Below are 11,494 nucleotides of genomic sequence, written 5' to 3'. Positions count from 1 at the left end.
TCAAACCCAAATGATCCGTCCAACCCGCCCATGGTTGGGCTGATTATTGATCCGCTCATTTATTGAACTCAACTCATTTTGATCCAATTCATCTCAATGCATTTAAAGTTGAAGAAGTAACCCAAATAGCCGTCTACCTAACCGCTTAAACTAAAAATATCCGGTGGAGGTATAGCGTATGCATAAGTTATGTATTATATGTGTATAATGAATGTATAATCTATGTATATGACTAGAGAAAGTAAACAATAAATACGGTCGGCTATTTGTGTAAAGATCCCTTTAAAGTTGGGTTGATTTTTAGTCCAAATTGATCCATAAGTAAATTTGTCGAAATATCTTAGAAATAATTTTGTTATTTTTTTGTTTGATATGTTATAATATATGACCATAACAAAAGAAAAAAGTCTTATTTAGTAATTATGCAAATCATAAGAAAATAACATGTAGTATTAACTAAATATTGATAAGAGTTGGGCGGGTTGGGCTATGACTCAAATTTTAGCCCATCTTGACCCAACTCATAGCCCAAGTAAAAATGACCCGCCAATTATTGACTCAACCCATTTTGACCTACCCAAAATGTGATGACCCGAAAGGTCATCTTTAAATTTAATACTCATTTCTGTGTTCTGAGACCTCAAATAACACTATTCAGCTTTTCTCGACTTGCGTGCACAGTCCGTAATTTTTGTCGGAAAGTTTTTATGTGAAAAAAATGATTAAAATGTGAAATGGAGCTTTAAAACTCACTTGAGTTGACTTCGGTCATTTTGAGCAAACGGATCCGAATCAGTGTTTTAACGGTTCTAGTGGGTCCGTATAGTGATTTTGGACTTAGGAGCGTGTTCGAAAAATTATTTAGAGCTCCGTAGTTAAATTAGGCTTGAAATGGCTAAAATAGAAATTCAAGCTTGAAAGTTTGACCGGGGAGTTGACTTTTTGATATCGGAATCGGAATCTGATTCTGAAAATTTGAATAGGTCTGTTATGTTATTTATGACCTGTGTGCCAAATTTGAGGTCAATCGAACTTGATTTGATAGGATTTGGCATCAAATGTAGAAGTTAAAAATTCTTAAGTTTCATTAAGCTTGAATTGGGGTATTATTCGTGTTTTTAGCGTTGTTTGATGTGATTTGAGGTTACGACTAAGTTCGTATGATATTTTAGGACTTGTTGGTACATTTGGTTGAGGTCCCGGGGGTCTCAACCAAAGAAAACAAATTTTAGTATTAACTAAAGATTGATAAGAGTTGTGCGGGTTGGGTTATGACCCAAATTTTAGCCCATCTTGACCCAACTCATAGCCCAAGTAAAAATGACCCGCCAATTATTGACTCAACCCGTTTTGACCGACCCAAAATGTGATGACCCGAAAGGTCATCTTTAAATTTAATATTCATTTCTGTGTTCTGAGACCTCAAATAACACTATTCATCTTTCCTCGACTTGCGTGCACAGTCCGTAATTTTTGTCGGAAAGTTTTTATGTGAAAAAATTGATTAAAATGTGAAATGGAGCTTTAAAATTCACTTGAGTTGACTTCGGTCATTTTGAGCAAACGGATCTGAATTAGTGTTTTAACGGTTCTAGTGGGTCCGTATGGTGATTTTGGACTTAGGAACGTGTTCGAAAAATTATTTAGAGATCCGTAGTTAAATTAGGCTTGAAATGGCTAAAATAGAAATTCAAGCTTGAAAGTTTGACCGGGGAGTTGACTTTTTGATATCGGGATCGGAATCTGATTCTGAAAATTTGAATAGGTATGTTATGTCATTTATGACCTGTGTGCAAAATTTGAGGTCAATCGAACTTGATTTGATACGATTTGGCATCGAATGTAGAAGTTAAAAATTCTTAAGTTTCATTAAGCTTAAATTGAGGTATTATTCATGTTTTTAGCGTTGTTTGATGTGATTTGAGGCTACGACTAAGTTCGTATGATATTTTAGGACTTGTTGGTGCATTTGGTTGAGGTCCCGGGGGCCTCAACCAAAGAAAACAAATTTTAGTATTAACTAAAGATTGATAAGAGTTGGGCGGGTTAGGCTATGACCCAAATTTTAGCTCATCTTGACCCAACTCATAGCCCAAGTAAAAATGACCCGCCAATTATTGACTCAACCCGTTTTGACCGACCCAAAATGTGATGACCCGAAAGGTCATCTTTAAATTTAATATTTATTTCTGTGTTCTGAGACCTCAAATAACACTATTCATCTTTCCTCGACTTGCGTGCACAGTCCGTAATTTTTGTCGGAAAGTTTTTATGTGAAAAAATTGATTAAAATGTGAAATGGAGCTTTAAAACTCACTTGAGTTGACTTCGGTCATTTTGAGCAAACGGATCTGAATCAGTGTTTTAAAGGTTCTAGTGGGTCTGTATGGTGATTTTGGACTTAGGAGCGTGTTCGAAAAATTATTTAGAGATCCGTAGTTAAATTAGGCTTGAAATGGCTAAAATAGAAATTCAAGCTTGAAAGTTTGACCGGGGAGTTGACTTTTTGATATCGGGATTGGAATCTGATTCTGAAAATTTGAATAGGTCTGTTATGTCATTTATGACCTGTGTGCAAATTTTGAGATCAATCGAACTTGATTTGATAGGATTTGGCATCGAATGTAGAAGTTAAAAATTCTTAAGTTTCATTAAGCTTGAATTGGGGTATTATTCGTGTTTTTTAGCGTTGTTTGATGTGATTTGAGGTTACGACTAAGTTCGTATGATATTTTAGGACTTGTTGGTGCATTTGGTTGAGATCCCGGGGGCCTCGGGTGAGTTTCGGATGGTTAACGGATTGAAATTTGGACTTGAAACTTTGCTGAAAATTTTCTGAGACACTATCTGGTTTCCTTCTTCGCGTTCGCGAGAGGGGTCTCGCGTTCGCGAAGGGGAACTGGAGGCAGGCAAGATTTTCTCTTCGCGTTCGCGAAGGGGAAGTCATATTCGCAAAGGGCTGTGCAGGTTGTGCATCGCGAACGCGCGAGGGAGGTCGCGTTCGTGAAGAAGAAGAAGAGAGAGTTGGTCTACTCATTCGCGAGGGTTTCATTCTCCTTGGACCAAATATTCGTTGATAATTTGATATGAGTGCTTAATTATTATTTATAGACATCTTTACAACGGAAGCAATGTACATTTATAACTAGTCAAAAAAATTTAGATTGATGTTGGTATTTTAACGTAGTTAATGATTGATAACTCTCAAGAATATTAATTATTAAAGTAATGAACATAAATTAACTATCGGCTTTTTTATTCATCACAATTAAGGGTGTACATATGTTGGGTTGGTTCGGATTTTTCAATTATCAAACCAAACCAATGGTGTCGGGCTTTTAAATTTATAAACCAAACCAAACCAACAAAGTCGGGTTTTTTTCGGATTTTCGGGTTTTCGAATTTTTTTCGGGTAAAGTCTTCAGAACACAAAATATGTAACTTGTGCTCCAAATATTTCTTAAGTTCTAATAAAATACAACTATATAATGTGTTTTCCAAGAAACTAACACAATGATATGAGATAAGCCATAACATTATACTAAAATACTCAATAACAAAGATAAAATAATAAAATTATATAAAATAAATATTGTTAATTAATCAGTCATAATGAAAATTAACATAATCTAAAAATTATATATAGGTCATGCAAAAATAAGTATAACTAATAAGTACTAATATTAGTTACATAACTAAGCACTAAAGAAAAAGATAAACTAAGTTATGCATTTGCATTATAAATCAATGTAAAACTAAAATAATCATCCAACATTATCGCCATTCCTAGTATTGAATTGAATTTCTTTTGTTAGTATTAGTATTGATTTGAACTTTGTTTGAGTTACTACATTTACGGGCTATAAAATTTATTTACCATTCAATAATATTAAGTCTAAATTTGAAATAATACGTTAAAAGATAAAACCGTGAAAAAATTTAAGAAATATTTATAACTTATATTACAATAAATATTTATATGTATAAAATATTTTTAAAAATTATATAAATGTATTATCGGGTTGGTTTGATTTCGGTTTGACTTTTTTTTAGTTAAACCAAACTAAACCAATTATGGTAGGGTTTTATTCCCCAATACCAAACCAAATCAAACCAAACCACATTGGGGGGAGTTCCGGTTTGACTCGAATTATCGGTTTGATAAGGTTCATCGGTTTTCTTTGCACACCCCTAATCACAATTTTATAGGATAAAACAACAAAAGCAATCATATAATTCGATCATGTAACGGCCATGCTAAATTTTTTAGTGGCCAACAGTTATTAACCACCTTCAATTAAAGAGTATGTGACCATGTCAACTTTGCGAAATTTAATAACTATGAAACTAATTAGTTTAAAAACTTCTAGTATCACATTACTTTTATATATGTGAACTAAGCAATTTTTAATAATAAAAAATCTGTTTAAGTGATAAATTCAGTTATTTTTTACATTAACGAGAACTAAAAATTAAAAATCATCCTTTATGATGGTTGTTAATTACAAAGTACCATATTATTATAATAATTAAATATGTGTGTGGTCTAATTAGGAAGAAGTGGTAAACATTATTATTTTACAAATGAGACAAATCTGTTGTTAAATTTTTTATAGGATGTTGTGGAAGTTCAAAAAATATTAGAAAATCCAAGTTAATTATATTAAACTAATATAAAAGATAAAACATAGATATCTCTGTGTGAATAAACGAAAACACATATGCACGCACCTGAGTTTTAAAAGACATTTTGATCTTATAAGATGCAAAATTTAAAAGATAACAGGTTATAAGATAACGTTGTCTGTTTGTTGTGCTTTCTTCTCTGAAATGTGAGAATGCAACCTGAAATCAAATTTTAAAAAAATTAAAAAAATTGCAGATATCTTAACTTTATCAATAACAAAAAAAGCATAACCTTTGAAAATTAACGGACGAGGAAGATAAACATATAACATACTCTTAAATAATGCAAAGGGAAAAGCGTCATATCAACTTTAGATCTTGAATAATGCGAACTTACTCCATTCTTAAGGGGAAAAGTGACTTTTATAGATAGAGAAATACAACAAAATAAGCAATATAATAATGTTGTACATATTGATACTCTTAATTCGTTCGCGAAAAAACTATTTTTATCATTTAGTTGTATTAGGTGTATTATTGATTCTTGCATTAATATTTTACAGTTATACCGTATAAAATGCATATAATTTTTTACATAACTTATATACTCCCGTAGGGGTGTACATAGGTTGAGTTGATTAACATTTTTCAATTATCAAACCAAATCAATGATGTCGGATTTTTAAATTTATAAACCAAACAAAACTAACAAAGTCGGGGTTTTTCAATCTCGGTTTTTTTTGGATTTTTCGGATTTTCGGATTTTTTTCCGGTAAAGTCTTCATAGCATAAAATATGTAACTTGTACTCTAAATATTTCTTAAGTCCTAGAACTAGAACGGAGGGAGGAAGTACTATGTTTATCCTTTCAATAGTATTAACTTCCACAAAAGCGATAAAATTAACTACAATACTTCTGATCTGATTTTCCAATACGATGAGACGGTGAATTAGACTGCTTGATCTAAAATTTTCAATAACTTTGCGAAGATTACAGCCTGCTTTTCTTGTTTCAAGAACATCCTGAATCAACTAGTAGTATATAATTATCTATTTGTTATATATACAGTAGGAAAGATAATGTAGCTCACTAGAGCTTTGTACAAAGGAAAGAGCACAGGAGCTGAATGGGAACGTCTAAAAAAACCATTTCAGTTCCATCTCTTAGAGTTCTTTGATTTCTTAGACTTCTGTTTTGCTGCTTGGAATGCCAGCATTTTCTGTTTCTTCCGAGCTTCCCTTTCCGCCTGCCAGTCAAGACAACATAAAAGTTAATTTCAGAGCATAAATGACAGCCCTGTGCATTGAGCTCCTGCTATGCGCGGGGTCCGAGGAAGGACCGGATCACAAGGGTCTATTGTACGCAGCTTTACCCTGCATTTCTGCAAGAGGCTGTTTCCACGGCTCGAACCCGTGACCTCCTGGTCACATGGCGGCAACTTTACCGGTTACGCTAAGGCTAATTTCAGAGCATGCTACCGATAATTACCAATTCATCAATTGGGCAGAACATTAAAGGGAATTAAGCTCTCCGGATGTGTATGAATCCGTGCTATTGTGTTGTGTGATCTAGGACAGGGCAAATGTTACCTTTGACATCTTGGATTTGGCTTTAGCTTTTGGAGACTTGTCCTCAATCTCTGCCTCTCGTTCAAGCTCTCTTTCCCTTGCTTCAAGGTTTTTCTCCAAATAATACTGTACACAACAGGTAAATGTTCATTTACTCAGAAAAAGAGAACAAGAAACCACGGAAAAGTAATAAAATTTTAGTATTACTGCTAATTACTGGTGACTTTTTGTTTCACAATCAGACCCAAGAACACATTTCCGTAAAAGCAAAGATAATCATTCTGTTTGAAAAAATCAATATTTGGTGTTGCAACTCAAGGAGACAATTTGAAAGCAAACAATTTAAGTGTGTTGCATGTGACTATTTTACTGATGTATTAATCAATATTTTGAAAACATTCAATCACAAACTTAATACTGTCGATATAGGCTAATTGCCAGAAGATGCAGGGCCAGAGAGTGACTTAGAAACTTACATCGTAATCTCCTTCATAATCATGTAAAGTGCCATCTTTTACTTCCAACACTCTGTTAACGATCTGTTTTATGAAGTACCGATCGTGCGAAACAGTTATCACGGTGCCTTTATACTCCGTAATAGCCTCCTACAGACAGATTAGAAAGAAAATTGAACGTCAATAAGTTTCATGCAAATATACATGTATGTATAAGGTAACATGAAATATGTAGGGACTGATGAGAAGAGAAGTGTACCTCAAGCATCTCTTTTGTCGGTATATCCAAATGATTGGTAGGCTCATCCAGTACAAGCAAAGTCGAAGGGGTCACCATGAACTTACAGAAGGCTAGACGTGCCTAAACAAACAAGGTTAACGCATAAGTTCAAAACAAGAACAAGAGAATAACCCCAGACAGGCACAAAAGGAGTAGTAGTTAGCCTTAAGAAGAGGATAACTGAGTAAAATATCAAGAAATAAGGCCATCACAGTTAAGACAAAATTTATAGATCAATTTAGTACAAATAAATATTCACCAACAATGAAAGTTAAAATTGGTACTGCTAGATGGTGAAATGCCACAATAAATAGACACTCCTATCAGACACCTGGATAAATTATCGGTTAAGATTCTTATTCGGAAGCCTCAAAAAATGAAAAGATGACTTTTCTTACCTACATCAAGGCTGTTGGTCAAAAGTTAAAGATAATCTTGGAAGTAAAGACAGAAACACCACAATTGTACATTTCAAACTAAAGCTCACAAAACCAAAATGAGCTTGAAAGTTTGATCACATGCAGCAGTGCAGCCAATAGAAACCTATTAACGTCTCAAATCATACTAATGATTTACATTCACCAACGAGCCACCACCATATAGCATCATAAAAATACTAGAGCAAGATGGCTCATAGGTAAGAAAGGTAGTACTAGACATTTTTCATTAAGCTAAATTTGCAACAGCAGATATTGCCTCTATTGATGCCAAGTCCTGTTTGCAGCTAAAGCGGTTTTAAAAAAAAAGTTTATAGATTTAAATGGTAATTTGCGAAAGGGTAATGATCATATGGCTTTGAATTTGAGAAAGGAGCACTAGACAAAGTAATTATTCCAGTCAAAGGATAAAGATCAAATAACCAAGAAAAAACATATAAACAAACAAAAGAGAAACACTATCTCTCTCCCTGTCACCACTACGCAGAGAAGATACAAAAAGCTGCTTATATCGTCTTACCTTCTCACCACCGCTCAAAAAGGAAACCTTCCTATCAAGCATGTCAGCTTTAAAATTACAGCGTCCAAGGAGTCCTTTTATATCATCTAGTCTCCAGTCATCAGCAGCTTCTGCTACAGTTTCAAGAACAGTTTTTTCCAAATTGAGTGCCTCAGCCTTAACGAAAGAAAAATGAACACAGATTAACATCAACTTGGTCACATTATCACATGGACAACAGGGTAAAAACACCATCAAAGATCCAAAGAAGATTACAAAGGTGACACACCTGATTCTGCTCAAAGTAATTTGGTAATACATTGTGCTCCCCAAGCACAACTTCACCTCGTGTTGGTTTCAGTGAGCCCATAATCAGTTTAAGAAAAGTGCTCTTTCCACAACCATTAGGACCAATGATAGCAATTTTCTCTCCTCTCTCAATTGTCAAATTTGCATTCTTGAAAAGGACCTGCCAGTAATATGAAATGTAAGATAACAGCCAACCCAGAAATATCAGACGCAATGCTAACTAATTGTAATCAACATGTCCCCAAAACAAGAAATAAATTAAAATCTCAGTGTCAGTGTTTTATGTTACCTTATCCTCATAGGCAAATTCCAGATTTTTAACATTCACAACTGTTCTTCCACTTCTTTCACGTTCAGGGAACCTAATCTTCATTTGTTTCCTAATGAATGGCTTATCAACTTGCTCCTGGTCCTGAAGTTTTTCCAGCTTCTGTTATCACCAAAAAAACACAAGGAGGATGACATCAGTAATCAAAATCTGAAATAAAAGGTACAACATAGCTTTAACAAATATGCATAACACAGACACACATACACAAAAAAAACAGTGCATTCCTGAGGAAAGTAAACATATTGCATTGACAGTTCAATAATGGAGACATCTTTAGTTACCTTTTCAGCAGTAGATGCACGACCTGAGTTTGCTCCTGCACTTAACCTACTTATCAAACCTCTCGTTTGCTCAATTTCCTTCTGTTGTTTCTCCCATGCAGCATTCTGTGTTTCAATCCATTCAGCCCTTGAAATAATAAAATCCGAGTAATTTCCTTCATATGTCCTAGATACACCCATATCGGTCTCCACAATTTTTGTACACAACTGATCAAGGAAAGCTCGGTCATGAGATATAATGACCATTGGAACTTCCTGCTTATTAAGATAACCCTCAAGCCACTCAATCGTATCAAGGTCAAGATGATTGGTCGGTTCATCCAGTAGTAACAAGTCTGGGTCCTGCAAAAATCAAACATGTTACTCCCCAAGCAAAAATAATAATTACACATAACATTTGCCAAGTCTAAGACCCATCAACCAAAGATATATCATGGGATAAGTGATGTGGTTTGAAGCTATGTTGCTCAGATCCTCCAGAATTGTCGCCGCACCCGTGTCAGATCCTTAAAAAAGAATTACTTTTGGAGGATCCGACTCCGAGCAACATAGCTTTGCATAGCAATATTCCCTTCTTAGGAGGCAAATTACTTTAGCCTTATTAGAGATTCGTATGCCAGTAAAAAATAGAAAATCTCTAGTACTTTTCACTTTACTTTTATTTGATATAATGTTGGCTTGAGATTAATTTAAATGGGGAACATGGTAAGTGAAGATTCATATAGTCGGCCCCAACTTGTTTGGAATTGAGGCGTATTAGTCATGTTCGGAACTCGGAAGCAAATTACTCAAGATCTAGGGTAGATCATTCAGCACACCCTATTGCTAATAGAGGCTTAACAAGCTCTTTGACTTCCTGTGCACTAAGCTACCGCTATGCGCGGGCTCTGGTAAAAGGCTGGATCACATCATGTCTTATGTATGCAGCATTATCTTGTATTTTTACAAGAGGTAGTTTCCGCGGCTTGAACCCCTTACCTCGTGGTCACGCGGCGGCAACATTTACAGTTGCGCCAAGCCAAGGCTCCCCTTCTCTTTGACTCATTAACATTTAACCCCAATATATTACCATAGTTGGTGTGTTAAAGGAGAGTAAAGCCAAAAACTAAAGCATTACAATTCCAAGAAATACATGGACAAAACATAAAGTGAAGTATTATATCCACATGAATAACTTGCTCAACAGTAATTAACCACACATTAAACAAAAAATTCAGGAAAATAAATCTAACATCTCATACCTGCAGCAAGATCTTCCCTAAAGACATCCTCATTTGCCAGCCACTGCTAAATGAAGCCACAAGCCTATCAGCATCCTCAGGAGCAAATCCTAACTCGGGCATCATTTTGTTAATTTTCACATCCACAACATCCAAATCCACAGCTTGTGCCCTCCTTTGCAGCAAATCAAACTCATCCAATAACCTCCCCATCAACTCTAAATCATCAACAGATTTCTCAATTGCCTTCTGAACTTTCTCAAGTCTCTCAGCAACTTCCATTTCCTCTTTAAAGGCACTCATAAACTCTTCTTTAACAGTTCTTGTTGACTCAACCTCAAATTCTTGGCTTAAAAATGAAATCTTCATATTATTTTTTGCCTTAATCACATTCCCTGAATCAGGTTCCTCTAAACCAGATATAATCCTCAATTGGGTTGTTTTTCCTGCACCATTTACACCTACTAAACCTACTTTTTCACCTTTTTTTACCTCCCAACTCACATCTTTCAATACAGTAACGCCTTTATAACTTTTACTAACATTTTCTAGCCTAACCCCAGATGAAATACTTGAAGCTCCACTAGTTGTTTGCTTGTTACTCCTCCTGTAATCAATTTCCTCATTTGAATTATTAGAAAATAATGACTCTATATCATCTTTTACCTCTGTTTCAGCAGTTTCAACAGCTACGGCTTGTAACTTTGATGAAATTCTAAGGTTTTTTCTTCTGGGGTTATTGAAAACAGTACCAATAGTAGTTTTCACAGAGGTATTAGAAGATGGTATTGAGATGACACGTGGGCAAAGAAGATTGGCTCTGCCAGAGAGGAAAGTGGTAGCAAGGTCCATTCTTGAAAATTTTCTGGGTAAAATTTGGAGTTTGAAGAAGATTAGGGCTGTAAATAAAGACGTGATTAAAGGGTATGATGAGAAGTAACGTGGTTTTGAGGTGAATGAGGTTATCCCTTCTATAATTCTGTGAAGAAAATGGAAGAGAGAGTTTCTATCTTCACTGTGAAACCCCTTTCCTCTTATCAGCCCATGAGGATGAAGAAGAAGGAAGAATAAAAAGCTTGTGGGAGAAATTTAAAGAAAAATAAAATTTTCCTACTTGAATTATTTATTCCCCTTTTTCCTTTTTTATTTTATGAAGTAATATTCTTTCTTGATACTATTGTAAGATTAAAAAAAGGATTTATTGTGTGAAGATTATTCACATGAACTGAATAATTGAAAATATTATTTGTTCATAAAATTTATTTAATTTTTGACAAAATATGAAGAAAAATTCACTCACAAAACTTTAATATTTTTTCAATTAAAATGCATGTCCAAACACAACCTCATCTTTTAATAATTATTTTTCAACATGACTTTATAAATTTATTTTTTCAAGTTTCAATTAAATTTATGTCCTAATGTTAGCTTAATTTTTTGTGTGACTAAAATTTTGCTTAGATTTTTTAAGAATTTTCAGTAAAGTG

At 34.4% G+C, this 11,494-nt stretch overlaps 1 protein-coding gene across 1 annotated transcript; it reads right to left on the bottom strand.

Annotated features, from left to right (window-relative positions):
* Nucleotides 1-5,576: 5,576 nt before the first annotated feature.
* On the bottom strand, nt 5,577-11,067 carry LOC104096852 (ABC transporter F family member 5). The gene is made up of 9 exons (XM_009603291.4): nt 10,029-11,067; nt 8,788-9,129; nt 8,465-8,605; nt 8,156-8,335; nt 7,888-8,043; nt 6,910-7,011; nt 6,672-6,800; nt 6,217-6,321; nt 5,577-5,873 (listed from the first exon to the last, which is right to left on the bottom strand). Exons 1-9 carry the CDS (start codon nt 10,857-10,859, stop codon nt 5,778-5,780), a joined length of 2,082 nt encoding a protein of 693 aa, XP_009601586.1. The 5' UTR covers nt 10,860-11,067; the 3' UTR covers nt 5,577-5,777.
* Between the last annotated feature and the right edge of the window lie 427 nt (nt 11,068-11,494).

This window comes from Nicotiana tomentosiformis, chromosome 5 (assembly GCF_000390325.3).
Source record: "Nicotiana tomentosiformis chromosome 5, ASM39032v3, whole genome shotgun sequence".
In the NCBI taxonomy this organism is placed as follows: Eukaryota; Viridiplantae; Streptophyta; class Magnoliopsida; order Solanales; family Solanaceae; genus Nicotiana; species Nicotiana tomentosiformis.
Note: the sequence above shows the minus strand (reverse complement) of the source record. Positions and strands in the feature narration are given on the sequence as shown.

Excerpts from the sequence above, each read along its gene's own strand:
- LOC104096852 (XM_009603291.4), bottom strand. The coding sequence starts at position 10,859 with ATGGACCTTGCTACCACTTTCCTCTCTGGCAGAGCCAATCTTCTTTGC. Across the intron at positions 8,336-8,464 it reads AATTTGCCTATGAGGATAAG|GTCCTTTTCAAGAATGCAAA; the intron begins GTAACATAAAAC and ends TATTACTGGCAG. Across the intron at positions 7,012-7,887 it reads TTTTGAGCGGTGGTGAGAAG|GCACGTCTAGCCTTCTGTAA; the intron begins GTAAGACGATAT and ends TTGTTTGTTTAG.